At 36.7% G+C, this 26,360-nt stretch overlaps 1 protein-coding gene across 6 annotated transcripts; it reads left to right on the forward strand.

Annotated features, from left to right (window-relative positions):
* Nucleotides 1-3,821: 3,821 nt before the first annotated feature.
* Nucleotides 3,822-25,995, forward strand: ppp1r12c (protein phosphatase 1, regulatory subunit 12C). 6 transcript variants are annotated; one of them, XM_079627651.1, is made up of 21 exons: nt 3,822-3,949; nt 4,118-4,293; nt 4,749-4,908; nt 6,707-6,837; nt 7,843-7,961; nt 9,378-9,537; nt 13,361-13,505; nt 13,931-14,005; nt 16,370-16,446; nt 16,516-16,628; nt 18,390-18,436; nt 18,527-18,657; nt 20,043-20,130; nt 20,214-20,331; nt 20,460-20,572; nt 22,937-22,986; nt 23,236-23,284; nt 23,368-23,472; nt 23,574-23,639; nt 24,045-24,095; nt 24,429-25,995. In XM_079627651.1, the coding sequence occupies exons 2-21, from the start codon at nt 4,127-4,129 to the stop codon at nt 24,513-24,515; spliced, it is 2,052 nt and encodes a 683-aa protein (XP_079483777.1). In that variant the 5' UTR covers nt 3,822-3,949; nt 4,118-4,126; the 3' UTR covers nt 24,516-25,995. The 6 variants fall into 6 exon arrangements, with proteins under 6 accessions (XP_079483777.1, XP_079483780.1, XP_079483779.1 ...); XM_079627654.1 differs by having other exon boundaries at nt 23,574-23,624; XM_079627653.1 differs by having other exon boundaries at nt 16,519-16,628.
* The last annotated feature ends 365 nt before the right edge of the window (nt 25,996-26,360 follow it).

Below are 26,360 nucleotides of genomic sequence, written 5' to 3' on the forward strand. Positions count from 1 at the left end.
ACAGGGGGGTGGATGTTTACTTTTTGGTCAATGGGGATATTTAACTTTGATTTCCAAAATAAGTACAATCAAAGACATCATTAATTTAATTACTATTTGAAATATACTCAATGATGATGAATTATATAGTGTATAATATAATACAATTTTTTAATTACTTTTTACCTATTTGTTGGGGCCCCTGTCAGTCAGGGGCCCTTGGAATCGTCCTAACTTTCCCCCCCTGAGTGAGACTCCCTCTTGAACTGTCCTTGGCCAATTAAAGCTGCTATGGGGCTATAAACCTTCTGCCATTATTCTAAAGGCCTGAAGCCCTAATACTTCCCCTGCATACTAGCAGCTCCACCAGTAGAGTTGCTGATGCAACTGCTCAAGTCTAGCTTCATAGGCCTTGATATACTTCAAGCAAAATCAAAGAATGACCTGATGTGACATAATTTTGAACAAAATCAGGCCAAAACGAACTTTCGCCTGGAGTTTGTTTTGGGAGTTCGAAACAGCTTGCCAAAATGAACTTTCCGGAAAAGTTCGCTCTGGCTGGCAAACTCCGTTGCAATTACTAATAAGTAGGTTTGCGCTGAGGCTCCGCCTTCTTTCACATGGAAATCTTTTCCAGTTCATTTCTCCTTTTTAGTTCAGATGTGACCCCCGAGTGAAAACGAACATGCTGGAGAGCTGCTTTATAGAAAATTAAGTTGTATTTCTGATGAAATGAGAGACTGACATTGTTTTTCATGTTTAATATGGTAAAACTGCTTGGTTTTAAGCAATCTATTGTGTAAAGTCATATAAAGAAACGTGAGTGCCGTATTGCAGAGCTCGTGCAAACATATCGTTGCTAAATGAAGATACGTTTAGGGGTATACCGCTAAATGAAGAATGAAAAAGAACTTCACCGTAAGTATATCTGGGCCTTAAAGGACTGGCTATGCGAGATTACTTGATTCTTATCTTTCTTCTATCATTTCAGTTTTCCCAGACTCTAACTGAACATATTAAGAAGGCTGAGGGCCTTCAACCACATCTCTTTGCATTTGGTTTGGCGAAGAGTTTACATCCACAGGATGTATTATTTACAAGTGTAATCCAATGACTGAATCTATTCTGGTGTTCCCTCTGTTGTTCACCTTGTATACTTATGACTGTAGGAGTGAGGAATCAAATACTCGGATGACACAGTCATCATTGATTATACAAACTCGGATTATACAAACTTAAACCTGAATTGGATGAGTTCCCTGAGTGGAGCAGGGCGAATTATCTGGAACTGAATGCCTCAAAGACGAAGGAGATGGTCATTGATTTCCATAGGGAAAGATCTACCATACCATCAAAGTATTAAATGTCAGCAGTCAGGAAAAAGAGATGGTGCAAGAATATAAATATCTGGGAACCACCATCGATCAAAAACTCACTTTCAAACCAAATAGTAAACGTTGTGATGTCTGATATCCTCCATAGAGCTTAAAAATACAGCATTCTGCATAGAATTCAAATGGGTCTGATATGATCCAATCATATCGTGTCTCTGGACCAGAACACACTGTGTTTGTGTGCTGTGGAGGAAAGCACTGTCTGAATCGTTCACTCTCCTCTATATATTGCACTACTTGCTATTCACAACATAGAAAACAGTAAATGTGTGAATAAGTGACCAATCTCAGACACAGCTTTAGCATCTTTCCTGCAGAGTTTAGCTCAAACTTGCCTAAACTCACCTGCCTGGAAGTTTCTAGCATGCCTAGACCTTGATTAGCTGGTTTAGGTGTGTTTAATTGGGGTTTTAGCTAAACTTTGCAGAACAGAGTCCCACCAGGAGCAGGATTGAACCCCTGATCTACAAGGTATGTATTTTTTGTATGTATTAGTAATTTGCACACTCATATTTTGCTCTCTTCAGTTTCAATTTGTCCGATTGATTTGAACCCTTTGACGTGAACGATATCATACCGGTGTGTGATTAAAACGTTCAGTGCGTCATGTGATGATCAACTGCTAAATTCAAATGTGTTTTCCCTCTTGGCTGACACTGAACAGGAGAAGGACAAGCTCAGCCCTTTTCATCACAACTATTCAGAGTTTTCAACCGCATAGCCTAATGTTTATTTTAGGTTTCAATTGTTTAAATAGACATTTTAATTAAGTAGGCCCTACTAGCAAAAAAAAAAAAAAACGTTTACAGTTTGTTAAATACACACTGATGTCTATGGAAGCAGAAATAATAGGCCTAAATAATCATTTCAATTATAATTTGATGACGTGTTTTATTCATATCAGAAACACATTGGGTAACGTTTGGTAAAAGTTAAGTGTAGCTATTTTTCTCACAGCTCACCAGCCACTTAACTTACTTATGTATTTCAGGAGAAATGGACGATTTTACATGATGTAAATCCAACAGATCCGATTCTCTGAATTGCGATGCAAACTAACATGGGTGAGTCTTTCTCTTTGCATGATGGAAGATTAGTCTGACTGATCGGTAGCTTGAGGAGGACGAAGAAGGTAACAAACACAGGTGAGTCAGTGGTTCACTGTACTGAAGAGACTGGACAATGAGTGAGTGGCTACTCCAGTGATTGTAAACAAGTGGGTGTACGTGTACCTGAAGGACGGTGCAGTGCTGATGGCTGAATCTGTGAGTCTGTGACAGCTACATCTTTATTTCACCTTATGGCACCTGCTAAATGGTGCTGTGGACCACATGGCACAGCTGATGCAATAATAGCTCTTGGGCGATATAAAAGAGATTAACATACCAAGAGCAAAAATATTGGGGAAAAAACTGTTCTGATGACATTGCCATTTTATTTTATTTTTTGTACACCAGCCTTATCTGTCTGTAACCTGTTAGAGAATGTTCTCAAAGGAAGAGGAAGAGGAAGTATTGTTCAAGAGGAGAAATAGACTCAGCCCAAAGAATAACTAAAAAATTTCTCATTAAAAATTCATTTAAAAATCCTCTTTGTGCCTATAATCTTCTTTACCCACAATTATGTACATTTAATAATCACTTGATTCCTGATCTCCCCACATATTTGTTCTAATTTTATTTTCCCATCAAATGGATGTTTTTTTCTTTTCATTTTCAAACTTTCAAAGCTACATTATGATACACTGCTGCTATACAAGTTGAATAAACAATACAGATTATGTTATTACTACACAAATTATGATATGTCAAATGCATGCCATATTCAACTCTTTAGTTATAAAAAGCTATCAATTGCCTAATTACTGGGCACCCACAACACAGTTAAGCAGTGTGTTATTGCATTGCACTGATTAATATAGACTTTTATTGGCACGAATTGCGACATTATGGTACATAAAATATATTATCAAAATATATAAAGCTTGTTGTGCTTTTATTTGTGTACAGAATAAAATTACATAAATGAAGAGTGTATTCATTTTATAACCACTAGATGGCACTGTAATCGTTACTCCGAGACTTTTTCTCGAATCTTTTTCTTCACGAGGCTTCATTTCTCCATCCTTACATAATAAAGGTGTTTTAAAAAAACATTCACTCACACATATTTGACAATTGGAATATATGAGATAGTTCATGATATAGTTAACAAGTTTGTGAGTATTTTGAAATAAAAAAGGGAAAAAATAAAAGCGTCAGAACCTCCTCTTACAGCCTTGTGCATCACAGTGATTGAACTGCAGCGTATTCATACAAATTTAAAATAAGTTTGAAAAGGGAAATGCAAAAACATGACATTTTGGAAGTATAATAAAAATGATAGCTAATGCACCATCCCTTGGGGTGTATAACCGCCCGGAAGCTGGAAATTATCTCTGCTATGCCCTCTGCAGCCTGGAGGTGGAACTGTAGTTTTGATCTCTGACCCAAAGCCTTAAACGTCATGGCAATTACATAAAATCTTTTTCAGGTTCTTGAACTTTATTACTGGTCGTCGAAATCTCCGATCGGCAGGTATTTTGAGTGGGACAGAAGTGAGCGTTAATGACTGGTTAGATGTTTTTAGTAACTTCCTGTGAATGTGATGAGGAAGTGTAAACAGCGCGCATGGAGGGCGTGTCTGTGTCATATATGTTCCTGTAGCTGTGATCATGGGAATTTCTCTTTAAAATGTGTCTTTAGTGCTGGATTATGGGGGACGCGGCGGTAGCGAAGCGTCGGGAGCAGCTGACGCGTTGGTCGGGCTCCAGAACAGACAGAGAGCCGGCGGTGCCGCGGAGTCGCTGGAGAGGAGAGACGAGCACCGGAGCTCCTGATGGAGGCAGAACAGACACCAATGAGCAGCAGAAAAAAAACAGGTTTAGAGATTCACCACCACAATAATGGCAAAAACAGAACAAAGGGAACATTTTACAGTTAATTAGTGATATAGTTCATCGATGTAAACAAGCATTTCCGAATAAATCTGTTTCTGTGTTTCTCAGCTTAACTCTTTAATGAAGATCTCTAGATTTAGTTTGCTATTTTGGGTGTCAAGGACCATCTGCCATGCATTGGATTACTATCCTAGTAGAATGTGTTTCCTGGTTATCCATTCTTAATGTACAGTATCAAAGAACTGGCACAATTTAAAAATATTGTTCCTAGACCTGATGGTTGCTGAAGCTAAAGGTGGCAGTTGTAGAACCTCAGTGTAGAACCCAAAATTACACAATATTTGTCAAGTTTAGTAACAGTGTAATACTGTATAGTTTTTGAGGTGTCACAGTGATGTCAATACCATTCCAGATAGCCTGTTTCTCCCTTTCCTCAGGTTACGGGTAAGGTTTGAGAAGACTGCAGAGTTCCTAGCAGTGTGTGCTAGCGGTGACACAGAGGAGGCAGACGAGATGCTGAGAGAAGTACGAGTAACGAATGGAGATGACGATGTGGTCAACTGTGCCAATGGAGATGGAATAACAGCTTTACACCAGGTCAGAATTTTACTGCATTTCAAAGGAATACTTCACTCAAAAATGAAAATTCTGTTATTAACTAGGCTAGTCACCCTTCAAAACCCGAAAGACTTTCGTTCATCTTCGGAACACAAATTAAGATATTTTTATTGAAATCTGAGAGCTTTCTGTCCCTCCATAGACAGTTCATACAGAGATCCTAAAACTAATCCATATGAATTGAGCGGTCCAAATTATCACATCAACACAAACATAACCAACAAGTGTGAGATCACTCCGATATTTCTTACGCAGATCCATATACAAAGAACAGTCATACAAAAAATGCTTCTCATCTTCAATCGCAGAGATATTAGTTAGTTTACAATAACTACAGATTATTTCTGTCATTGGTGTACTACTCCATCTACCCGTTTCTATAGCTAAACAGTGTCCTGAGCATCTGAATAACAATAAAGATCATAACAACTGTATGTTATGTACAGATGCAATGTAGCTTCTGTACCACCATTGATTTGCATTGTGATGTGTGCATTGCGTAACCGAAAGAATGAACCTCATTGGTTCATGTGGAAGCTCAAACGTGCTGCGTAACCGAAAGAATGAACCTCATTGGTTCATGTGGAAGCTCAAACGTCCTTCATAACACACGAGAATGAACCTCATTGGTTCTCGCAAGTCAAGTGAACATGCTTGAGCCTCTGTTTACCACAACTGATGTGTGAGTTGATGAATGCTTATATGTGAATAAAAGTCTAAATTCAATCTGTTCATCACATTAAGAGATGTCTCTTCAGAAAATGTTGGACTAAACCTCTCAATTAATATGGATTAGTTTTACAATCACTTTATGAACTTTTTGAAGCGTCAAAGTGTCATTTGCGTAGCTGTCTATAGAGGGACAGAAAGCTCTCAGATTTCATTAAAAAGATCTTTATTTTTGTTCTGAAGATGAATGAAAGCCTTACGGATTTGGAACAACATGAGGGTGAGTAATTAATGACAGAAATTGATAACGGCAGTCAGATAAGAGAAAGACGCAATATTTTCCGTTACTCCCACAGTCGCTGTAATAGAAACACCCTCACTGCAGCATTAACTAGTTTCTTGTATTTGATGCAAAGGTAAAATAGTATAGTGTTTTAAATCCATACATGTATAATAAAAAAAAAAGATAAATATAAACTTTGCAGGATTTACGATGTTGATGACCTTTGAAATGCAGTCATGAAAGTGGTCCATGATTTTAGGACCTTTTCTCAACTTGCAGTTAAGTAACATAAAATGGTTGCGTTACTTTTAATTTATTCACACAAAGTAGTACAGAATTTTAACATTGGTAATTTATTGGTTATCAGCCGAAACATATAAATAATTATAGTTTTATAAAGTTACCATGAAATCAAATTGACCATTCCTATTTTTCTACGGAGTTTTGTAGTATTTATTATAAATGATTTATCCATGCACATCATTTGTTTAAATTCATGTGCCCTCATTATCCTTCAATCAAAATAACTTCCCCTCCCTCTTGCAATGACATATCTTCCACGTTGACGTGTTTACCGGCCCATGGGCCTGACAACCTGTCACTCACGTGAGATCACAGTAATAGCAAACCACAACGATCCAATCAATTCCCGATGGACAGAATCAAGTACATTTTTCTAGTTCGAGAAGCTGTTTCAGTCAGATATACTTCAAAAAAGGGAAGAACTCCCTGTTTTGATTAATTGCATCATCTGTCTCATGCTGACTTTAATGTTGGTGCATTTCTGTAATAATCTGATGGACTGTACATGGTGTTCTTTCCCAGGCCTGTATTGATGGCAGTATGGAGATGGTGGAATTTCTTCTGTCTCAGGGTGCCAAAGTTAACCAGGTGGACAGTGAGGGTTGGACTCCTCTTCATGTGGCTGCATCCTGTGGGAACCTGGAGATAACAACGTATGTTATGACAGAATTTAATGAAAATGTGCCTAGATTGAGTCTGTCTCAAGGTGTTCTATTGTGTTTAGCGATTAGCTAGCTTTGAGATTGCTTTGAGATGTTGAGTGTGATTGAAATATGTTATGAGATTAAGATATTAATTTACAAACTAGCACTGCCTCAAGACCCTTATTACTCTTATCAAACCATTATGACTATGAATTAGTTAATTTAATGTTTATATATATATATATATAACTCAGTTTCTACCCAATAAAATATTTTAGAGCTTGGCATAACTAGAAAAATGTAAATTCTTAACAAATGTAGTTGTAAGATTTTATTAATTTACATGACTTTTCCAGGTTCACACTTAAAAAGGAAAAAAAGACAACTTGATTTTTTTTTTTGTTACAAAGTGATTCTTTGTTTTTAAAAAAACATTTTAAGTCATCTTGAGGTCCACTGGGAAGTTTGCTGAGGCCTGCTAGTGCTCCCTGACCCCCTGGTTAAGAACCACTCTACCTTACATTACAAAACAATGCTGTACAATGAAAACAACAATCTTCTATTGTGCGCAGTGATATCGTGAACAGTAAAAGCTATGACATAAAACACGATAGCTAAATCTTGGCGCTGCTTTTTTATATTATACTACTATTCATGTGAAGATTTTTAAGGTAGTACTGAGGCTGAAAGTTGAATTGCCAATAGAACAATTATAAGTTGCTTACATTGTGACAGTTTTTAAATGTATTTGCATTTGTGGACAGAGTTGTGTGATTTAGAGGGTTTAAATTATTTTTCTACCTAATTAACTGGTAAAAGTACTTGGACTGTTGTAAATGTTGTGAACCCCGTTAGTATTTATTATACTGTGCTTGCTGGTACTGTTACTTAGACATTGTACAACTTGACTGTTGTCCTTGACTATAGTTTATAGTGAACTATACATTTTTCTGACTGCCGTAAACTTTTAGGCTCATTCCAGAGTTCACAATGTAAGTTACATTTGTGTTTCAGATTTCTGCTCCAGCAGGGTGCATCTCTCTGCACAGTGAACTGTGATGGTGATGTACCACTGGACATTGCAGAGGATGAGGCCACAGAGACACTGCTGCAGGAACACACATCAACACATGGTTAGACAACAACATAACATTTGAGATGTCATGAATCGTGTCTGTCCCTTTAAATACAAATGAGCTGCTGCTCCCGGCACAGAGGGCTGGTGTGTGTTAGCAGCTCACACAGACATGCACTGAAATTTTTTAAAACTTTAAGCCTTTTACTGGTATGTTCAAACCAGAGTCAGACAATGATGGAGAGACTCAAGAAGGACATTTCTGAATTGCTAGTTGATGAATTTATGTAGCTGATGTAGAGTTTGCTATTCATTTGCAAGTCATTGATTAGCATATTCTTTCCTGATAATCTATAAATCGCTTTCCCAGGGGCGGGTTTATGTCAATTTTAGGGTTGGTGAAGTCACTAACCCGGGAGGAATGTCGCGTAGTCCCTACCAGCCGTTTGTTGTAGTCCTTAAAAACGATTTCTTTAAAAGCAAATATCTCCCTTTGCTTTGAACTTTGAGTGTTGTAACTTTGCAGATGTTGTTTATGCTCAAATAGCAACAATACACTAACTAAAGTTAGAAAAGTGAAATCATACTCAACCACCCCTTTAAAAAGCAATTTCTTTAAAAGAAAATATCTTCCTTTGCTTTGAACTTTTAGCGTTGTAACTTTGCAAATGTTGTTTATGATCAAACAACAATATTACACACTCACTAAAGTTAGAAAAGTGAAATCATAATCAACCACCCCTTTAAGATATAGTTTACCCAATTTTTTGTCTGATTTACCCTCTCATGTCCTTAAAACTGTATGACTTTCTTATTTTCTCTAATTATATTTTAAGAAATGCAAAAAGGTATTTTTGTACGTTAAAAAAATCATTGGTAACCAAAACCATGTGATTACCAACCATTTTTCCAGAAACAACATTTTTGGGAAAACTAAATATCCCTTTAGTGTACTGGCTTAAATCAGTTTTACTTTTTGATCGAGTCACACAAATGAAACATAACTTAAAGGCATTTTTACTCAATGTATTGTGTAACTTTTTATATATTTACCCTATATTCATTCACAAATAACTTGACAAAATAATTTGTTTTTCCAAACCACCATCAGCTGGTTAGATTAAAATGAATAATAATAATTACAGACTCAAATTTATTATGCAAGGCAAGTTTATTTATATAGCACATTTCATACACAATGGTAATTCAAAGTGCTTTACATAGAATAAATTAAAATATTCAAAAGAAATAAGAATAATTAAAACAGTTTAGAATAAAAAATACAGTACAGTACAAACAGTGGCACAGTGCTCATTCATTAAATGCAGAGCTAAACAGATGTGTTTTGAGTCTGGATTTGAATGTGACTACTGTAGGAGCAGATTAGATAATTCTCCTCAAAGAATCTTGCATATTGTGTTGTTTTATGCAGAAATGTAGGAGATGCACTTATAATCAGTCTATCTCTCATCAGGCATGGATGTGGAAGCAGCTAAGCGGGCAGAAGAGGAGTGGATCATGCATGATGCCCGCCATTGGCTCACAGATGGGCTACCTGCTAATATTTGCCACCCCCGGACTGGTGCTACTCCCTTACATGTTGCAGCAGCTAAAGGATATTTGGAGGCCATTAAGTAAGTATGAATCCAAACAAGGAAATGTGGGGGAAAAATCCTTGGCATTGCAAAATTTTAACTCATATGATGGTAACGTGGTATAATGCAACATTTTTAAGAGTTTTACTAGTATCTCAGTGATTAATGAATTTTGTAGTGTTTGGTATGTCTCAAATCCTAGAGACCAATCCACCCTTATTTGACTAGTTTAACACCCCATACTCATGCAGGGTGTTCCATCACGCCATTGGGCGGTTCTCTGTTCATAGAATAGCCATTGTTTATGTCTCTATGCAAAGTGGAGAAGGAGTGGAGTGTGCCTCTGAGCTGTTTAGAGTAGAAGGCTTATCAGCTTCATGTACACTGACTGCATGATATCTCAAAACGTGACTGAACTGAAGAGAAAAAGAATAACTAGAAGGAAGAGGATAGGAAGCTGATAATACTGATAGGAATAGGAAGAGGGGAGGAGAAAGCATTAAAAGGCAAACCTACAAACACACTCACTATTGAGATGAACTTTAAAGTCACCTTGAAATCAAAATGCTTCATGGAATGTTGCAATGTCTCAATTTATGGTTCATCCAGACTTTAAAGTCATCATAAAACAAAAAAATGGCAATTCCTATTTTTCATGGAATATTGCAGTATTTATTATTATATTATATTATATTATATTATATTATATTATATTATATTATATTATATTATATTATATTATATTATATTATTGCAGTATCTGTGCACTATGTATTCTATATGTGGTTAATCTGTGCACATCATATGTGACCCTGGACCTCAAAACCAGTCACATAGGTCAATTTTTTTAAATTTAGATTTATACATAACCTGAAAGCTGAATAAATAAGATTTCCATTGATGTATGGTTTGTTAGGAAATGACAATATTTGGCCGAGATGCAACTATTTGCAAATCTGGAATCTGATGGCGCAAAAAAAAACTAAACATTGAGAAAATCACCTTTAAAGTCGTCCAGTTATGTTCGTGATTGTGCTGCATTCACACACAGAAATGCATGTTTGATACATTTACGGTAGGAAATTTACAAAATATCTTCATGGAACATGATCTTTACTTAATATCCTAATGATTTTTGGCATAAAAGAAAAATCTATAATTTTGACCCATACAATGTATTGTTGGCTATTGCCACAAATATAACCGTGCGACTTGACTGGTTTTGTGATCCAGGGTCACATACAGTATAACACAAATAATAACTTCCCCTCCCTCTTGCAATGACATCTCTTCTCTTCTCTGATGACCTTTTTTTTTTGGCGCGAGGGTGGGACAACCTGTCACTCACATGAGATCATAGCAATAGCAAACCACAACATTTCAATCAATTCCCAATGGACAAAATTAAGTCCGCCCTACATTTTCATTCTATAATGTGAGGGCAGACAAAGACTAAAGAGTTAATATTAGTCATGAGACAGAAGTAACTTACTTTTTTGGGAATAGTTAAACTTTCACCACAGTTACATTTGGTCTGATCATTTAAACCAGTGATTGTGCCCTCTAGAGCAGTGTTTCTCAACTGGTGAGCCACAGGACCGTTTTGAGTGGGTTGCAGACTGTTCAGTCAACGAAACAACATCAACAACAATTTTTTTTTTATTCTAAATGTTTTTTCTAATGCATTCTAATGCAAGACTTTTATTTTGAAAGATGTGCATGAAAGCTATTGACTCTTGTCAGACAGAATTTAAGTCAAGAGTGCCTTAGAAAAACATGTCCTGACTCAGAATCTCTGTCAGATGAGATGTTGTTAAGCTACAGTATGTGTCAGTGTCATTATTCTTAAGTTATTTTCGTAACTTGTTACGAAATAAAAAGTCTCTCACGTCAGAAAAACTAATTTCCCTGTCCTGTCAGACCTTGTACTCTGCTCGCGTGCTGTATCACTTCAATGAAGAGAAAAATAAGGATCAGTGGGTCGTGGCTTAATGACCATGGGAAAATGTGGGTCCCATGGCCAAACCAGTTGAGAACCACTGCTCTAGAGGGCCTCAGTAAACTTCCAAGGGGCCTAAAAAAAAACAAGCATGTTAAAACAAAATCAAAAATATATACTTATTTTAATATACTCCTCTCAGCAACTGTTTGTTTTCTTTGATGAACCAGAATCCCAAAACCATGGCATTGGAAAACCTGAATATACAGACATACCCTTACAGCTCAAAAAATGCTTAATTCCTTCAGAAAACTGATTCAATTAAAAGGAATGGTCTCATGTATATCTGCATGCCTTTGGTGAAGAAAGAAAGAAAGAAAGAAAGAAAGAAAGAAAGAAAGAAAGAAAGAAAGAAAGAAAGAAAGAAAGAAAGAAAGAAAGAAAGAAAGAGAAAGAAAGTGGGAAAATATATAAATTATTGTTAATTCTACAGAGATATAAAAAAATGGCCTGGATAGGTTTGTTGGCACCCCTAGAAAATAAATTCAAATAATTGTATTTTAGTGATGATTCAAACAAACTGATTTGCCTAAAACTTCCAAAGAGATGCAAGCTGAACTCCAAGGTCAGGGGACATCAGTGACAGATTGCACCATCCTCTGCTTTTTGAGCAACAGTGGGTTTCATGGAAGATCCAGGAAGGCTCTACTGTTAAAAAAAAAAGAAAGGTATATTGACAGGCCACAATTATTTTGGGAGAATGTCCACTGGAGCTTTTTGGTAAGGCATGTCAACACTTGAATCTGTGCAGAGCACAATGAAATCTTGACACTATCAAGGCTTTCTGGAGCGAAATGTACTGCCAAGCATCAGAAATCATTGCATTGTTTGCCTCTAAAGACTGTGCAACAAAATTTTAGGTTCAGGCTCCCATCATTTTTGCCCAAAGCAAATTCTGTTTTTATTATTTGCATTATTTACTATGGAATAAACAATGATGGATTCTAATTACTTTTGTCAGTTTCAAGATACTTCAGAAAAAATAAGCTTGTGTGTAATGGAAGCGTGTTTTGTAAATTAGAGGCTGTTATCTGTTGCCACTTGTGGTCACATGTTGTAGGTGTTAGAGTGCAAATGCTTGTGCTTGTGCTTGCACTGCTGTAAGCATGCAATCAGCTGTGAAAAAAGCATTTTCACATAACACAGACATGTGGATTAATAATACATATCTCATTAAACGCCGAAAGTCTTCAGTGGTCATTTGCATAGAATTATGGACTGGTTTCCTCACCACTCCTCAAAAATTGTGGTTCTGCACAAATCACATATTTTTTGGATTCAAAACGGCAATGAGTTTGCTGCACTAATAATATTTATTTACCATAAATGTGATTACCAAAGGTACCTTTTTTTATTTATTTATTTATTTGAAAGTTGCCTGCAAAATCCATTTGATCATAAATCTAAGGGGGCATTTTTGGGATTAATTATTTTACGTACTAATATTATTTTCTTCATAATGTAATTTTAGGAAAAGTAAAATAGAAATGGCCTAAATAAAACATTAGTTATAGCTAAATTAATCACAATTCAGATAAAATTTAAACACTGATACGTCACATTGTGTGACATTGCTTTGGTTATTAACATGGAAGAATGAAATGGATCAAAATAACTGAAAAACTAGCCACTTTCCCCTAAATATTCATTGTGTGATATTCTTTTTAGCTATGTGCAATGCATACTGTGCATATGTGTTAACATAAAAAAAAAAAAGTTCTGTGTTGGAACAGAGCTTGTGTCTACATTATATTGAACACACAGTTGACTTCAAATACCTCTCGCTCTCTCTCTCTCTCTCTCTCTCTCTCTCTCTCTCTCTCTCTCTCTCTCTCTCTCTCTCTCTCTCTCTCTCTCTCTCAGATTGTTGTGTCAGTGTGGTCTGGATGTGAGTTATAAAGACTATGATGGCTGGACTCCTCTCCATGCTGCGGCTCACTGGGGTCAAAGTGAGGCCTGTCGTCTGCTTGCTGAGCAGCTGTGTGACATGGAGGCCATTAGCAATGGGGTGAGTGATAGAGGGATTGAATGCACTGATTGAGCAAAATTATGTTTGCTTATAACGGTTGTCTTTGAGAAACAAAGCTGTCTTCCTGAGACAGGTATACACACACCTGGTACAAAGTCAAATCCACCATTGTGCCACATTTACTCAGTTCACATCAAGAAATGTGTTAACAACAGCCAATATAGAAATGTACCATAGTTCTAAATGGGAAAGTAATAGCAATAGCAAAAAAATAAGTGCAGAGGGCTCATTCTCTCTTAAAGGAAGAGGAAGTGTGGTGCTACTGTTTTGTGTCAAAATGCACCACCGTTCTGCAGGCAGCAGCAGCAGCACTGCAGTTAGCCATAATTCTGTTTCATAATGTGTGTGGGTGTGCGTGAATGTTTGGGAAATGATAACTGAAAGTTTTTTTTTGTTTTTTTAAGGGTCAGACTCCATTTGATGTGGCGGACGAGAGCGTTGTGTCTTTACTAGAAGAGCTGTCTCAAAGACAGGCTAATGTGAGAACACACACAGACACACAACTCTATCTAAATCAATCAGTCATTTTAGACACACAAAAGGAAGAAATTCACAGCATGTTGCATGTAATATAGCATGCCTTTTCAGCTGGTGGCCTGTGGGCCGAATCTGGTCTATTGTTAAAGGTTGTCAATTATTCCTCCTAGACTGATATATATATATAGACCTTGATTGACCGGTGATCTGACCAATCATACTTCGCCATCCGCCATTTTGTCCGACAAAGCAGTCAGGAGAGTTCGTAGATTAACATGGGAGGATTTGAACTTGAAAAACAGAGTGTACTGACATCTTTCCGCGGTTAAAACAACATTCCTTCTTATGTTCATTCATGTTTATTTGATGCTATAAATGAACTAGAAGGAAGAGATGATCGGTTCACGAGCAGTTTTGACTGAGGCTCTACAGAGATCTGTCAGGCACATTAAAGAGCCACAAAACGGTATTTATTGTTTAAATATATTTAAAAAAATGACCAACTTTGAAAGGTGAGACTTTGTTTAATACGTTTAATATCAAAAGTAACCGAAAAGTAACCTGGTCTGTCAGCGCGTTGTCAGTGTCCTCTCTGCTCCGTGTTGTGTTTTTCACTGCGTGAGAACATGGTGTGGCGTGAGAGTGGCGTAGCTTGTCGGACATAGCAACAGTAACTAAGGGGGGCGGGTCTTGGCGAGCGATCAATTGACCGTTCGCAAAACCCCACCCTCGAACGGTTCTCGTCCAATCCTAGCTCAGCAACTGTAACTAAGGAGAAGGACCTCCGTCAAACATTCCGATTTCAGCAAGACAGTGAAACGATGCGCCTATGGCAGTGAGGTCTGCACGAGCTTAAAACTTGCTGTATTTTATGATTGCTTTCAACTATTATTAAAAAATAGGCTACATGTACAAACACCGTTTCACTACGGCACTGCGGCCCCCTCATCAGTCAGCAAACAAGAGAAAAAAAGACAAAGAGCACGGACTTACTAATTACGAAACTTTGATGTGGTTGAACAGGAACACAGTCACAAATTCCTCTGGAACTCAAACATTAAACTTCAAAACAAAGTTCGCGCAGTTGCGCAACTATTTACACAAATATATCCTTCTCAGTCGGCTACGAGTTATGAATGAAGAGAACATGGTTTCAGCGCGTCCTCTGATTGCAGTGTTGTGACTGAAATAGCGCGCGCGGGAGCACATGCGCAAAACAGTTTTGTAAAATGATATATGATCAAATAAAAATGATTGATATATAATTTTACAAAACTGTTTTGTGCATGTGCTCCCGTGCGCTATTCTGTCTATACTTTCTGTCGTGCCCTGGAGGATATGTCTGCTTCATTACTCCAAAACCAATCACTTAATGTATGGAGCTCAACCCAGCCATGGCTATGGTTCTCAATTGTTTGACGGGCGTAGTAACAATAACTAAGGGGCGTGGCTTTTGCGAACGGTCAATTGACAACCTTTACCAATAGACCTTTTGAATGATCTGTCCATGTTTCCTAAAGTTCATAATACGAGGCTAATTAAAGACTTTTAAGGCCTTTAACACATATACACATGGAAACCAGTAAAAATAAGAAATAAATATATAGTATATATAAATAAAGTATATAAAGATATATATTTTTTCTTTCCTTAAAAACCAACTAGATTAATGTTTTAACTTATTAATGAATCTATTGACAACCTTTATTTCAATGAACGAGTCATTGTGTCATTGTCAAGTTTGGCTGTTTATTTATTTATTTTTGTACCCAAGTAAAAATTTTGGTGCAGCCTCAACCATCAAGCGTAGCATCAGTTCTGGCAGGTCACGTTAGTCAAGCTAGCATCAGCTGACTCTCAGCTGATCCACGTCTACCTATAGGAATGCGACGCCTATCACTGTAAACATATATAAGCTCTTTCAGTATTATCAGCAGCTACCGCATTACCCTCCTCCATCCCCAGCTCCTCCTCTCATCCAGTCAGGATTTGGCATTCTGATTCCCCTTGAATCAGAATAAATTCCTGAATTATGCTGTACTTTAAAATCTTGAATCAATGATATCTGCAATACATTCATGTTGGTTCTGTTCTGTTTACCCTAAGAGGGGTTAGTTCTGCTCTCCCTGCTAGGCTGCATGGATGCACAGGGAGTTCTCCCCCAGAACGGAACTATACCGCCAATCCAAACTTTATGCTAATTGTCTATCGTATTTGATGATAGTGGTCCTGACAGAACTAGTGAAATATGTCACTCATTACTACTGTGTGATGTTTAATCAGAAAATGAATTAAATCGGGTCTATTTAGATCCAATATTAATGAAGTGTGACGATTATATACATTTTTGTGTCTGTTTATTTTAGTGGAGGACTGAACAGGCACTTATTGAGCTACAGAATTCACAGATCTCAAATGCCAACACTGCAAACAGAAAACGCAGGTGAGAAAGATGATTTGTCTTTTCGTCTTTGTCTGTCACGGCATCTTCACTCATGTCTCTCTCTCTCAGAAGCTCTGTGTGCCGGATGAGCAGCAGGGACAAAATATGTGTACAGGACCAGTCTAAAGAACGAGGGGTCTCAGGTGGCCTGGGTCTCAACGATGAGAGAGAAAGTAGCCCAGGTTTGTTACTCAATTCAATTCAACTCAAAAATTGCTTGATTGGCATGACTGTACATAATACAATATTGCCACAGCTTGGAATACATAGAATAATTATAAAAAATATTATAACATAGCTTAATTTAAATGTACAAATTAAATTAATTGTACAAATTAACAGTGTAACAAATTAAAATATGTGTGAACATTTGATACCACAGTGTTTTAACACACACACACACACACACACACACACACACACACACACACACACACACACACACACACACACACACACACACACACACACATACACACACACATTACTGAGGGTCATTGTGGTGGACAGTAGGGAAACACACTGTGGTCAGACACACACATTACACACACATTCACCTGTTGTCTCTCAGGCTGTGGCACACACACACACACGCACGTATCTGGCAGCCAGTGCTGCTGTTTTTCTCTATCTTAGTATTATATTTATCTGTTCTACTTCAGTCATGGCTGTAAAGTTCTTAATAAGTTTGTGAATTTGGTCTCTGATTGAGCTGTGTTTGTGACAGTGAAGGAGGAAGTGCGTCTCTGTTTCGATCTCTCCTGTCCTACAGTGAACACACACCCTTTGCTCTCGGGGTAACCAGCTCTTTCTGTGTCTGCCGGTCTCAATGGCTAGGCTGTGTTCACTGAGCCTGTAGTTGCTCAGGATCCGTCTCTGCTTTGTGTCTCTCACACTCTGGAGATATTCTTCCAATTCATAATTTGATTTGCAGAGTTCGATAGAATTGTAATTTACTTTGTATTTTAGTTTCCTGATCCCAATGTTCCAGATATCTATTTTTAGACTGTTTGATCATTTGAAGACTTGAGACGAAGAACCATATAAGTCCATATTTTCAAATTTCGAATAATATATGTATTTTTTTTTTTTGGACTGTGAACATTATATTATATATTTTTATTTTACTTGAAGATAGACAACTAAAGCTTCCCAATTCTAATGAGATAAGATTTTTCAGTGTCAATCTTAAAAATAGAAAGTTAGAGTAATTTACATTTCTGGAATGTGGAAGAACGGTATATGTCCAGTTAATGTGGAATAACAGTATAAATCCAGTTCATCATATAACTTTAAACCACTGGAGATCTGATTCCTTTATCTTAGTTTAAATACAGTAACAGAATCTTAAAGAAAATATTAAGCATTTCTTTCTTTCTTTCAATTTATTTTTATTTTTTATTTTTTTGATAACGTAAATCACAGGACAAATACAGACAATACAGTACAGGGACATCAAACGCAGCTAAACCATTTTAATTAATTTCTCCGTGGTTATAAGGAGTACAGCTTTCATTTGGACCCCTTCATGACTTGATCCGTTACACAGAGTGAGCTATGTGAACTGTAGTAGACGACGCCCCTCTGACTGTAACCGTTCACGTTAGGTAGATACTTTGTACATATACGGTTCTTACACTCACCTCTTTCGGTGGACTTTTTCCTCGTTTTAGCTCTCCTCTCCGGTTCACATATGGTTTCCCAGCATCCCTAAAACACTTCTTTGCTCTGTCCTTCCATTCGTTCATGTTTGCTCTCCTTTTTTGCAGAGGTTTTGCCTATTAATGTCCGCAGCGGACATGAAAACAATCGGCGTCTCCATTTTTCGTTAGTGGACATAAATGTTTTTTCCGCGTGAGACTATTTAAAAGTTTAAAATACAGAGTATTAGTCGCGCGAAGAAAGTTCAATCTGTTTGATGTTTGTTTTGTTCTCTGTTCTAGAAAGTTCAACAGTATCGTCTCCAGAAAGCATTGCTCCTCCTTCGGGGGTAAGACACACACTCTTCTGTCGTAGCTTTCACTGCCAGAATGTCTCTGTTGGTGCTTGTGGTTAATCACTGTATGTTTGTGTTTTTCAGACCAGTGAGGATAAAGAAGTCAAGGTGAATGATCAGGACAGAGCGAGTCGCACCGCAGTTGTGCAGCCCACCCCTCAGAGGCGAGAGTCACCCGCTGAGAGCCCCAGTAACGCCTCTGGTGACGGAAGGAAGTAAGATCGCTTGATCCAAAGAAATGAATGCTTTACAAGAACACTTAATTTTATTTTCATGCTTTTGGGCCCCATTTTAACGATCTAATCGCATGGTCTAAAGCGCACAGCGCAAGTGCACTTAGGGCATGTCCGAATCCACTTTTTCTACTTTAACGACGAGAAAAATGGTCTAAAAGGGTTGTCTTAATTCTAAGGGTTGTTTTATTCTCTTAATGAGTAATGGGTGTGTTTTGGGTGTAACGTGTAATAAACCAATCAGAGTGTCATCTCCCATTCTCTTTAAAAGCCAGTTGCACTCGCGCCACGGCGGATTCGCTATTTACATGGCAGAATTTGCAAGCGGAAAGACTCAACGCTTCTCCAGAGAGGAAGCGGATCTGCTTGTGCGCGAAGTTAAAGCGTGCAAGCCGGATTGCACCAAATTTTTATGTACACAATATTAATCTTTTACATTGTAATCCTTTTATTTTTAATATTTGGCATGTTTGTGTGCTGCTGCACGTCCCTGTGTGTTTAATAAGCAGAGTGTGCGCGCGTTGTGCACCCGCCTATATGCGCATATTACTAACATATTACTCTTAAAATAACAAAAAAAATAAATACTGCGCCATTGACTTTAGACCAGGTTTTTGTTGGTCAATGGCACAGTCTATTTCAGATGCCTCAAAATAGCAATGCTCCAACAATGCGCCTGAACACACTTCGTTTTCAGACCATGGATGAACAAATGGGTGTAAATGCATTTGCTATTTAAACAACGTGGCACAGGACGTGAAAATGATAACTGCGTCGGGCTGAAACTAGCAAAAAACATGCCGCATTGCGCCATGTTTAGGGCCCGTTATGTTATGTTTTGATAATGCTTTAGTTAAAATTAATTAAAAATGAAAACTACTTTTAATGTTAACAATAGAACCTTGTTGCAAAAGTTTACCACATTAGGTAGTATTTGGAGTGCAAATTCTTCAAGATTAGGCAGTTAGTGATGTCAAAAAGTACCGCTACTACCAAGTCAATATTAAAATAAAAATGTATATGACAATGTAAACTTCAGTAACTTAAAAAAGCCCTCTACTGCTAAATACTAAATGTACATTTTGTACGTTGCTTGTAATGTAATGGTGCTTGTTGCTCTTCTTTATTACTATTTACTTGTTTGATTTGAAGCTATATTTAGTTCTTTATGTAGTTTATTGTAATTTATAAAAATTAAAAAGTTGGTATTGAGAATCACAAAATTTCACTAATATTGGTTAACTATAATATTGGTTGACTATCAAATTTTGCTTAAGTTATTAAGCAGTATGTAAAAGTAGTATGTAAATATTTAATTTAAGCTGATTTAAGCTCTGTTCATGAATAATGATTCAATTGTTTTTCAGGTTTCAGGCTCCAGTGAGAGACGAGGAATCAGAGTTTCAGAGGAAAGCTCGCTCGCGTCTCATGCGGCAGTCACGTCGATCAACACAGGTGTGTGTTCACACCCCTAATCACTCACATTGTGCACACTGTTCAAAATGCTTATTTTTCCTTATTATGAATTATTTTTCCAGGGAGTAACTCTGACAGATCTTAAGGAAGCAGAACGGAGTATTGTTAAAATCAATGAACCTCAGAGCCTCAGTGTTCAGCCTGTGAGCCCCAACATCACAGTAACACCAGCTGAGAGAGGTGAGTCTTATTATCAAGTGTGTGTGAAGCACCTGGATTTGCTCTTTCGGTTGAGAGTAATGACTCTTGGATCTTTTCGATTCAGTATGAGTTCTGTATTGATATTGAGAGTTTTCTCTCTGCAATAGACATAGAGCCAGTGAAGGAATCTGGAGAGGCAGATACAAGCCTAGGAGTGAGAGATCGCAGGAAAGGGAGGAAAGAGAGACGCTCTACTGGTATCGTTCAGCTGGCTGAAGAGGTGAGCTTCAAACATTCATAACTCTTTTCTCATTCTGCATTCTCACTCCCAGTGCATTTTTTTTATTTAAATGTAGCCTACTTAAAAAGAGTGTGCTTTTTTGCAGCTTCTCACCAGAATATATATATATATATATATATATATATATATATATATATATATATATATATATATATATTAGGGCTGTCCGTTAAATGTGTTATTAACGGCGTTAACGCAAACCCATTTTAACGGCGTAAAAAATTTTATCGCGAGATTAACGCCTAGCAAACTTTGTAGATTTTTTTTCACATGATTTTGCAACAACTAGTAACGTTATTAAAACTACAACACCACACCGGATCTAGCTAGACCAGAAACAAAACAACAGGCACGCCGCACACACTTGTTTGGGCTTGCGAACCGGCCAAAGAGTGGACGAGAAGCGCAGCGCCGAGTCTAGGACAACTCGTATCGCACACCGGACACGCACTTTCTCAGTTTATGGCCAGCAATAAAAACGCTGAATGGCGCCGCCGGTGTGTGTACACTCATAGAGAATAATGTGTTTGAATTTTAAATACGAGGCGCTGCGCTTCTCGTCCGGTGTGCGACCTCCTTAACGTTACGTTTTGAGTGGATGAATGATGAGCACGAGACGCTGGAATGGATGCCAATAAGATTCTGAATGGAAAGTTTACTTTTAAAAAGTTGCCAAATGGTTCAATTGACAAGACCAAAGTGATCTGTGTGTTTTGTCATTGTGAACTGAACTATCATCTCAGCACGTCCAGTCTGAAATGGTCAAGCACACACACAGCTGATCCGAATTCTCCGCCCAGTTGGCAATATCAGTAATGTTACCTCGTCAGTATTTCTTTCACCCTTTTATTGATGGACAGTGTTACATTGTGTGAGAGATTAGATGATTTGCTTCAAGTGAGAATGTTAGTGTGAAATTGAACACCGTATATGCCAATGTTGTTTTCAATAAAAAACATTTGCGCAAAGCAAGCCGATCCACTTTTCCATGTTAAAAAGAGCATTAAAATGAGAAAAAAGAATGGGACAAAAAGAAATCAAGAGACATTTAGAATAGATAAAAATGTGAGATTAATCGCGAGTTAACTATGACATTAATGCGATTAATCGCGATTAAATATTTTAATCGTTTGTACAGCCCTAATATATATATATATATATATATATAATTATATGTGTGCGTAAAAAAATAAAATAAAAATGGATCTGCCTTCATTTTAAGCTAATGTTTTAACCTAATGTTGCCCACAGCAATGTTATAGAACAGGAGTAGTTTGTGGTTGTTTCCTTCTTGACTTGTTTTAAAATAGTGGATAAAGTGATTCCCAGTTTCTTTTTTAAGTGTATGAATGAAAAGTTAAATGATAATGTTTTTTTATGATAATGATTTTAGCTGGATATGCAAATACAAACAGTCAATGACAAAGGGTCTATGATATGAACAGAGACCAGGATTTGGAAATTAAAGTCCGCGTGAACCGGAAGTTGCAAACGACTTTTCTCAAGTGTTGTGACGCATTTCCGAGTGAAACGGAATATTTAACAGAGGGCAGGGTTTTACTTCAGCGCTCCTCCTCTCCATCTCTCGCCCATAGCAGAGTAACGGTTTGAGGGGAGTGGTTAAGTTATACGTTTTATTGAACAACATTCATAATCGGAAATAATTAGTACTTTATGTAGGCTATTTACATTTATGCAATTGTTGAATAAATACAATACATAAATGCCAGCTTTGAGTCTGTTTAAATACACATAAACTCCATGTCAGATGCAGTTTATGTTCCACCTTTGCAGTTTGAAGATGATGTTGATAAAATATTATTGGTAACAGTATAGAATTTAGATTTTAGTAAATTTAAGTATTTGACATAAAATACAACACTAATAAATTTAACAAGGTAATTTAAAAAAATTGCCCTTAAAGGGTAAAAAAGTCTTCTGTAAATCAATGGGCAAATATTGGGCAACATTTTTTAATTTCCAACCTTGACAAAGACCTCAACACTAAATTGATGCAGCAGTCGTCCCAAAACTTGTATATCAGAAGGAACAACTGGGTGTTACTTTAGTGTATTTTGCATCACATTGCAAACTCACTCTCTCTTGTTTCATACAAATGCAAGTGATGCCATTTGCATCTTTGTTATTGATTGTATTGAAAATTACCATAGAGGATTTCAGAATTAATATAGTATTCTTGTTGCTAGGCCGATTGCTTTGTACAGCGAGAACATTTTAACACCAGTTACTGCAGTTGTGTTTGGTGTCACTAGTGGCAAAATAAATTCCTTACTTAAAAAATGTAAAATGACTGACTTGTATTGGCATTTTACTTTTGTTCAGACGGATGATATGGCTGCAAATGAAGATGCTGAAAAAGACAAGAGCACAAGGTTTGTTTTTTAAGGTTTTCTACATCTCCTGGTGTATAGCTTTGTTTGAGTGGTTTGGGTTGCGTTTTGTGTTTTTTGTTCTGCTTGTGACAAGAACACTTTGCATAGATGTGGCTTTGGGGTTTGCCTGTCGGAATTGGCAGATTAATTTGTGCACAGTTTTAAATAAGCTGCTTATAAGCTCACATTGAGAGAGTAATGTTGAGGCTTTTGCAATAATATTTTTAACAGTGTTGTTTGTTTTTGTAGGGATCCTCTGTTAGATGATTCCAGACACTCTTCTCATTCTTTTAGAAAGGTAATTAATTTTTTTACACAACAATTATTAAGATACTGATGAGTAATAAAACAGCTGGTTTACACTCTTGTGTGTCATCTCAGTTGTATCTGCAGGTGTTGCAAGAGAATGGAGATCTAAAAGAGAAACTGCAGGAAACTCAACTGCAGCTAAATGAAAGTAAAGTTCAGCTGGAGAAACTCAAACAGGTGAGAGGTGTTTTTTCTTGTCCTGAGACTGAAGGGATATGTTGAACCACTAAAGTGAGAGAGAATTCTTTTTTCTGTTCTGTTTGTTTGCATGTAATCAGAATCAAGAGAATGGATCAGACAGACCAGCCCTACTGGAGCTGGAGAGATTTGTAAGTTCTCACACTGTAAGAAAATTAATAAAAACAACTACATATTTTCCAGTTTACAAAACCTTTGAATCTGAACGCAGATTTGAAGTTTTCTCAATTAATTTTTTACAGTGCACAATGTCATACCATTAGATAACATTAGTTAATGCATTGGTGTTATGAACAAACAATAATCAAAATTGTTTAAACTATTTTTTTTTACTTTACATCTATTAATTAAATGTATTTTAAAATACATTCATGTGATTTATATGGCTTGAAATTTTAAAATGTTAGTACGTGTTGTAATTAACATTAACCTAGATTAATAAATTATGTAAAAGTATTATTCATTGTTAGTTCACATAATGCGCAAATGTTAACGAAATGAACCTTATTGTAAAGTGTTTTTTTATTATTTTTTATCTGCTCTCCACACAGGAAAAGAAAGTTCTTCAACGGAGAGCATCTGAGTTAGAAGATGAACTCAAAGTAAGAACTTGAGCTTTAAAATTTATCAGGAATCTCCTAATTATGCAAAATTTGCTGACTGTTTTTACATGGAAAATCTGTGTTAAACATGGTAATAAAAAATAAAAAAAGAGCTATGAGATTACTAGACTCTTTTGACAGCTAAACACAATTTGATAGCTAAACACAACTTAATAAATAAACATAAAAGGTGTGAGCTCTGTAGAATTTGTGAAATGATGGTCGTCACCAAATCTGCAGAGCTTTCTGCAAAGTTCCATGCATATACAGGCTCCATGTGGGCCTTCTCATCTCACTCTCTGTCAAACCCCCCCCCCCCCCCTCCCCCTCTAGGTGCTTGTGGATTTGCGTGCTGATAACCAGAGACTGAAGGATGAAAATGCAGCTCTCATTCGTGTCATTAGTAAGCTGTCGAAATGAACCTTTGGGCTCTTTGCATTGTTTTCCTGAATTCTTTGCCCAAACAAAGAACTGCACAATATTTTTCTTTCCCTCTCTCATCTCTGGGACATATACATCTGCCTGGGGTGGTTAAACTACTGTTCTTCAAATTGATATGTACATATGTGAGGCCTTGTTTAGCTGCCATTTTAGATCCATCAAAACTGGAATTTTCAATGACTCAAGTCCATCTGCTGTTCAGCTGCTTTAGATTGTGGTGTTGAGCTTTGATTCAGGGTGCTCTTGTGTCATTTGTAATATTATTGATTTCTTTTGTGCAATGTGCTTGCTGCTTTTTATTAATAGCACAGCTTTAATGTTTCTTAAAATTCTGCAGACTTGCCATCTCACTAATTTAGTTCACGTTCTTATTGTACCCTTATTACACTGGGCTGCACTGATGACAATGTTATTGATACTTTGAAGTTTCAGTTCAGTTTTACTGTTGAGTTTCACTTAAAGACATCTACCATTGCAAAATCTTTGCCTTTCGGCAGGTACCTCTTAAAACCTGCAAATATAGATACATCAAGAGTTTATGATACACAGATTATAGGATAGAATATAGTTAATTAATAACAAAAAAAATAACATAATATTACAGATCATAGATCTGTAATGTTAACAGATCAGATGAATGTACATTGAAATAGAAATTAAATTTTATTTTATATATTTTCATATGCATTCATATTTGAATGTACATAAAGTACTGATCTGTTAAGCATGATCTAATATTTGTCAAAGGCTTATTATTGAAATTGCAGTGTTATAAAACTTACAAATGTTTAAACCGAGCTTTTTAATGTCATGGCGCTGTTAGCTTGCCAATGCCATCATAATTTTAGCTTATATGTTTCTTTTGTTTTTAAAAATATTTCTTGTAATGGTAAGAGAGACAAAAAGTGCCAAACAGTAACGACATTGCTCAGGGGTCTCTTGGTGAGACAGTAGAAGATCTTGGGGTTGTGTGTCTTTTTCTCAGTATGTATTTGGATTAACACTGTACTTTAGCTGACTACTGTTCTTTGGACCAAACAGGCATTAGTATGAATCTATTTCTCTATTATTGCATATTTATGAATATATTATATATGGTGAATTTTGATGATGTTGTGTTCTGCCAGTGGTGTAATCTCTTTTTACTAGGAAGAGACACAAAGTGTTTTGTACTGTGACTATGAGTTTTGTCCTAAACCAAACTGGCGCCATAGGTCAAAGCTTTTTAAAGTTTACCACTGTTTATTTGTGTTTTCCCCTAAAATTATTGCTTTCAGAGCTTAAGCATTTGTTCATCCAGCCAGTGTATTTTGCCAAAAAAATGTGCCTTATATATCTGTTGCTTTGTTAAAAAGGATGACCAATAAATATCAATGCAAATGGTTGTGTAACAACCATTAAAGTGGTCTCTGCACCATTGCTTTTAGCTCTTGCATAAATAAATAGCAGCTTGCTAGACATTATTTTCAAAAGTTTGATTTCCCATTAGTGGCCGTGGTAGAAAAATGAAATGAAATGTATGTAGTAGAGTAGACAAATGTTGTCTGGTTCCTTGTGAAAATGTAGAATAATGATAAATGTAATTCTTACTGGGAAACATCACAGGGCAATTTCATACTAGTCTTAACTAAGTCAATTTTATTATTGAAACAGGAAGTTGGAGTGGGACATAAGCCTATTGAAACTCATTCATCAGTCATTATTTACTAATTGCTATTGCTAGTCAGAAATGGGTGGTATTAAGAGGAGAGAGGGCATTTATGAAGGGGATAATTTGCTCACTTTTATATAGAACAACTCTTAGTGCAGCACCCCTTTCCCTCT

Source organism: Phoxinus phoxinus, assembly GCF_949152265.1.
Source record: "Phoxinus phoxinus genome assembly, chromosome: 11".
Taxonomy (NCBI): domain Eukaryota; kingdom Metazoa; phylum Chordata; class Actinopteri; order Cypriniformes; family Leuciscidae; genus Phoxinus; species Phoxinus phoxinus.